Source organism: Erigeron canadensis, chromosome 4, assembly GCF_010389155.1.
Source record: "Erigeron canadensis isolate Cc75 chromosome 4, C_canadensis_v1, whole genome shotgun sequence".
In the NCBI taxonomy this organism is placed as follows: Eukaryota; Viridiplantae; Streptophyta; class Magnoliopsida; order Asterales; family Asteraceae; genus Erigeron; species Erigeron canadensis.
Window position 1 is genome coordinate 9,182,259 of NC_057764.1, and position 6,374 is coordinate 9,188,632.

At 30.3% G+C, this 6,374-nt stretch overlaps 1 protein-coding gene across 1 annotated transcript; it reads left to right on the forward strand.

The window, feature by feature from the left end:
• Nucleotides 1–306: 306 nt before the first annotated feature.
• LOC122596944 lies at nucleotides 307–5,552 on the forward strand (the record flags this gene model as incomplete). The annotated part of the gene is made up of 5 exons (XM_043769587.1): nucleotides 307–480; nucleotides 3,969–4,080; nucleotides 4,177–4,258; nucleotides 4,710–4,761; nucleotides 5,040–5,552. Coding segments are annotated over 5 exons (585 nt in total), but the record flags the coding sequence as incomplete, so codon positions are not given.
• Nucleotides 5,553–6,374: the final 822 nt, after the last annotated feature.

The window sequence follows — 6,374 nt, forward strand, 5'->3', positions numbered from 1 at the left end:
GCTTAGCTTCGAACAATAACCATTAAACAATGTTCCTTCACCATTTTATTTGTTTATTTATTTATTTATCTTCTTTTTCATTGTGTTTAGCTCTAGCCTTTGAACATGATTCCAAATTCTTTCCCCTCGACAACTCCCCTACTCAAATTTTTATCAACCACAATTTCTCCTCTCATTATTCATACCAAAATTCCAGAAACAAAACCAATTATCACTCAAAATCCACGCGATTCATCTAGGCTTGTAAGTCTTTCAAAATTTGGTTTCAAAAAGAACAAGCCCCGTAAAAAAACAAGATTGCGACCACTATCTGCATCACGAGGATCAAACGATGAAGATAATAGAGCCGTGGAGACGATTCTTAGGCTTTATGAAGCAATTAAGAACAAGAATCCTAATGAAATGTCGGAGATCATTGGACAAGATTGTCAATGTGTATGCAGTTTCATCTCCATGTTCAAAATCTTTAGCGGGAAAAAGGTGAGTAATCGCGTGTTTAATGAAAATAAATTTGAACTTCTACAAACTCAATTTTAATCTTGCTCTTTAATTATTTCATGTGTTATATTCACATTGCATTGTGACTCACAGCCACAGTACTGCATTATTTTTGCGGATAGATGAGTCTATACTACAGTGGCCGATCCAAACATTTCTCAGGAAGCAGGCCTAAAATTTTTTCTTGTTAAGCAAATTCATATTAGACCATTAAATAATTGATAAGTATTTAAAGTAAATTACACAAGCACATATGATCATCTTTAAGCTATCATATTAAAGCTCAATGTATTGAATTCGTGTTAGCATGCAATACATTGACTCATCAAACCAGACCATTTGTACCATTAATCCTTACACTGAAATATCAATTTATTAGTGTCATGTCATCATTATATTATTATTAATATTATTAATATTATTATTATTAAATACCACATATAACATATTAAAAAAAATTCATTAATAATAAAAGCATACTAGTAATGTTGGAACTTAGAAACTATAAAAAGCGAAGAGATTTTGTTGGATAAGGATTCCCTCAAGTTAAGCCTCGTTAGAGAATTTTTCACCTTTTGGATTAAAATCAAAGGCTATGATCTTCTCTAACTTAACTCCTCAAGTTATTTTCAACTTGAGGGAATCTCCATCCGATTTTATAACCATTGGCATTTTAAACAGGTTTGACATTTTCTTATTAAACTTTAACCATTAAATTATCTTCAATTAACAAAAGCAAAATGAAAGTTAATAGAATGTTTAAACAAAAGCAAAACTGAAATATGTAAAAATAGTTCAGGGGCTCAAAAACAAAATAAAAATATATATTAATTGTTCAGGGGCTTAAATAAAAGTTATTTTAATATATATATAATCTAGGGAAAAATGATATGTACTGCAGACTTTACATAAACTTAAGTATTGCTACTTTCAAAAAAGTTACAAATTAGACTTTTAAATTTGATAAACATACACAGACCCCCTTGAATTTTACATAACATTCCCTAAATTTTACATCATCCCTACTGCTTTACCTAAGATAGGTACTACATGCTTTACCTAACCTTTCCCCATAATTTAGTCTAATTGCATAGGAGTAAGGACTAGACGTATACCCGCGCAATGCAGCGGCGATGATGGTAGCGACGACGGAAGTGGCGGTGTTGTGGTGGTGAATATAAGATTAATTGATGTGAGAGAGTAATATGTTTATTTAAGGGTTGGAAAATCTATGTTGTAAGTTATTTTATTAAGGGTATTATAGGTATATAGAGATGTTTAAATTAGTAAATAATGAAGAGTGTTAATATGGTCATTTCAGAATCTTAATTACATAAAGAGAGAGATATAGTTTGTTTTATATAGTATTATAGATAATTAATAAAATGGAAAATTGATGGTTGTGACATTGAGGGTGGTCCTCTCACCCCTAGTTACATGGTGGATCTCCCACTGCCATACTATAAATATATAACATGTTAAAGTTCAATTGCATTTTACTACTATATATCAATATATATATATATATATATATGGGAAAAGTGAATATAAGGCTGTCTGACACCTAAGCTTAGGTATGAAATCCTTCACGTACTAATTTTTTAGTATTTGTTGAATTTTAATTAAATCACATGGCGCCCCTAATTTTTATGGATTAAAAAAGAATATTTGAGTCTTCCACACCTAAGCTTAGCTACCTAACAACCTTATATTCCCATCCCCATATATATATATATATATGAAAATATGTGACTGTTAGATACCTAAGTTTGAGTATAGAATCCTTGACATCTTGATACTTTAATGTATAAAAAATATGAGGCTCAATCATTTATCCATTAGTCAATAAATATTAAAGAATTAGTATGTAAGGGGTTTATACTTAAGCTTAATTATCTAACAACCATGCATATATTCACTTTTTTCATTTTTATATCATTTCCTATGTGAATGAACAAAAAAAAAACATGTGAACAAATTATATATTTAAGAGTTCTCATAGTTTTTACCAAAAAAATGGTTCTCAAAATAAGGAAACTCTCTATCTCTCTCTTTCTCTCTCTCTCTCTCTCTATATATATATATAGAGTTTCCTTATTTTGAGAACCATTTTAATTTTTGTAAGAACCATGACAATTCTTAAATTATATATTTGTTCACATGTTCATTCACATGTGAAATGATATAAAAATGTATGTTGTAGAAGAAACTTTTTGAAAAAACAGCCTTTTATAAACTTGTGAATGAATTTGTTAACATTTTCTATTCACATGTGACAAACGACTATATATAAGGTTTTGAAAAAAAGATTAGTCTACAACATATAATTTTATAACGTTTCACATGTCAATGAACAAAAAAAACATGTGATCCAATATAAATTTTAGGAGTTCTCACGGTTCTTACAAAAAATGGGTTCGCAAAATTTTCATATTTTGAGAACCAATTTTTTTTAAAAAATCATGAGAACTCTTAAATTATATATATTTATTCACAAGTTTTTTTTTTGTTAATTCACATGTGAAATGATATAAAAATGTATGTTGTAAGACATATGTTATGCAGAGGCGGTTCTCTTTAGGGGTCCGTGGGGGCCCGGGCCACCGCCATTTTTTCGTTTAGTAGTACTAATATACCCGTATTTCGTCCAAAATAATCTATAACTATTAAGTCGGCCTCCAAGGATTATTTTTGATACGTTTAATAAATTTAATAGTCCAACAAAATTTACCTTTTTGGTTTTTATAACCCACAATTAACTTAGTCCATTCAAAATTTTATGTTTTAGCTTAGAATTCACAATCTACGTAACAAGGTCTTCCTTCCTTTTTTTAAATGTTAGGCTCCAGGGAAAAATAAAATTTACCTTTTTAGTTTTTATAACCGACAATTCACGTAGTCCATTCATAATTTTTATGTTTTAGCCAACAATCCACAACCCACGTAACAAGGTATTTCTCTTTGTAGTTTTTGTTGGTTAGAAACTATGTATTATTAATTTGAATGAAAAACTTAGATTATTAGTGTTATATTTGTTTGATCCGACCCGATTAAGTGTATTTCATGACCATAATATAATAAGCAGAACATAGCGATGGTAAAAAAAAAATTTTGGCCCCCACCATTAAAAATTTTGAGATCTACCACTGATGTTATGATCATGAAAATCTAATGTATTTGTGTATACATTATATTCAAATAAAACTCATGAAAATCTAATGTATACAATACATTAGATTCAAATAAAACAAGTGCTACGCAAATAATATAATTCTTTTCTCTTAATTGAAATTGATATGATCATGAAAATCTAATGAATTTGTGTATAAACCAGTGCTCTATGAATTTTCTTGAATTAGATTTATCATGATCTAATGATGTAAATTTATCGATTTGATTTATTTTATTTTAATATTAACCCAAAGATATAGATATGCTGTTGTCATTCTAACTCATGTGTTATTTAACAGCTAGTGATAGAATTCTTCTCTTCTCTAATGAGTAACTTAGGAAATAAGTTCGAGTTTGTGGTACAACCCACACTACATGACGGAATGACCGTCGGAGTTTCGTGGAAAATAGGTCTATTTAACAACTAATTAATATAACATCTAGACTCACTATTTTGTATTTGTTAGTCTCAAAAGGTTTTAGCTGAGACAGTTCCCAATTATGCAGAATGTTGCAAGACTCATCAACCAATTGGAAAAGGTTTTAGTTTCTATATGTGTCATATCTACCAAGGGAAGGTGCTTATAAGGTAATATTCACACCTCTGCCCTACAATCACCAAAAGGAATCGTAATACATATATATCAAACTTTCCTGCTGGTCCACAAACTGACGTTTGGATCTTCTGTGTTATACTCCATATCTCTTTTTGACAGATGTTTAATTGCGATCCTTAATTTCTTCTTCCTGTTCCAATAAATTGTGTTCTTTGATTTACTAAGAAGAACGTATTTTTCAGAAATGTCCTTTGAGTGTACAATGGTATGATCTATTTCGAACGAGCAAGATTTTTTAACCATCCACAACAACCATATTATATTGCACACGATGCACGTATAATGCATGCATCGTTGCGGATAGTAAAAAAATGTTGTTGATTTATCAATTATCTTTCAAAATACATGATACAATAATATTTATGTAAAAGCATTATTATATATCAGTCATAATAACCCTAAAATACAGTTTTCTTTTTACAGGAACGTTGAGATGTTTTTGGAGCCATTTTCATATATTGAACCCACTCGTTTGGTGAGAACTATTTTTCACTGCAAATTTATCACCATAGTTGCCAAAAAGACAGAAACCAATGTTTATCTTATAATGTCTTTTTAAATTTTATTCTGAACAAAATTTTTTATTATATTTATTAGTACAAAATTTATTGTCGCTTTTCAAAAAATACGGTAACTTACTCAATCTAATATTTCCGCCGACTTATGTTAGAAGTTAGCATGCATATATAGTTATTGCTTTACAAAAAGACCACGAGTCCAATGGTTTAAGAAGTGTTCGTTCTATTTTGGTAGAAAATGATGGGACTTGTAGCAGGCATTGTGGGACAAATGGCTTCCCAGACAATACTCAAAGGCGAAAAGAAAAGAGCTGCATACGTTTTGTGGAGCCTATTCACACTCGGATTGCTATTCACCGTTGTAAGGCTTTATCGATCTGCCACTCTTTGTAAACCATAGAATCACATTTTCCATACGAGAGATTTCACTACAAACTGTCTCGATCTTTACAGCAGTATATTTCTTTGTGTCTGTTTGTAACACCCCAATTAAGAAGAGATAATCGGATGTCACAAAAAAAGCACAACATGACATGAAATTACATAGATATTACTATATGAACAAAAAAAAAACACAATTAAATTAAATGTACCTAGTACTTTATTACATAATTTCTTTCAAGACATCCAGGCTTTTTAGCCAAAGTCTCTCTAATGGAAGATGCTCTAACCTCCTTATCCAATCTGTAAGCTCTAGCAGCCTCAACCTTAGATATGTCAACACGAAGTTGGTGGGTTCGTAAGTTGTTGCACAAATGACTAGTAATGAACATGAAAACCTTGTCGATTCTTTAACCTTAGTTTTGTACAACTTATAAGAGCGCGCAAGAGTTACCCATCAAATATCTCAATGTCTCAAATGTCACAAATGTCACGTATGTCCAATTAAACACACAACCAGGGGTGGAACCAGGAATTCCGATTGATGGGGGTCGAGTGACGAAAGTTATTGTCGACTCGTGACTAGCTATTGTCGACTCGAGATCCGCATACTGCCCAATTGAATGTCATTGTGATATCTTAAATGCTAACTACTATTTTTGTTGTTCAAAATATATGGTATATATATATATATTAGTTTTAACTTATTCGCAATTTTTTATTAGTCGAGTTGTAGAATATTATCATAATCTGTTTTAGTTAAAAGATATCATGATTATTTTAGTTTTAAACAACTTGATACATCATGAATACAGTAAAAGAAAATAGAGAAAAATATTTATAAAAATTTAATAGTTATAACATCAAGTAATTTGCGTTATAACTAATATCTTTGAGTTAATTAGCTAATAACTTTAAAACTTAAAACCAATTCCATCCTTTTTCTTTCAAGTTAATTACTCATAAAAATACAAAAATAAAAACAATTAAACTTATTAATGAATATCTTTTTACCCTTGGAGTGTGGTTGCCAGCAAGAAGCCACTACTACTATTTCTTCTCTTTTTTTCCATCCTTTTCTTTTATTCCCCCTCTCTACTTCTGTACTTAATATATATTTATCTCTCAAACAGTCTCACTCTCTGTTTCCAAAAATGATCGACGAAGGACTGAGGGATGCCGGAAACCA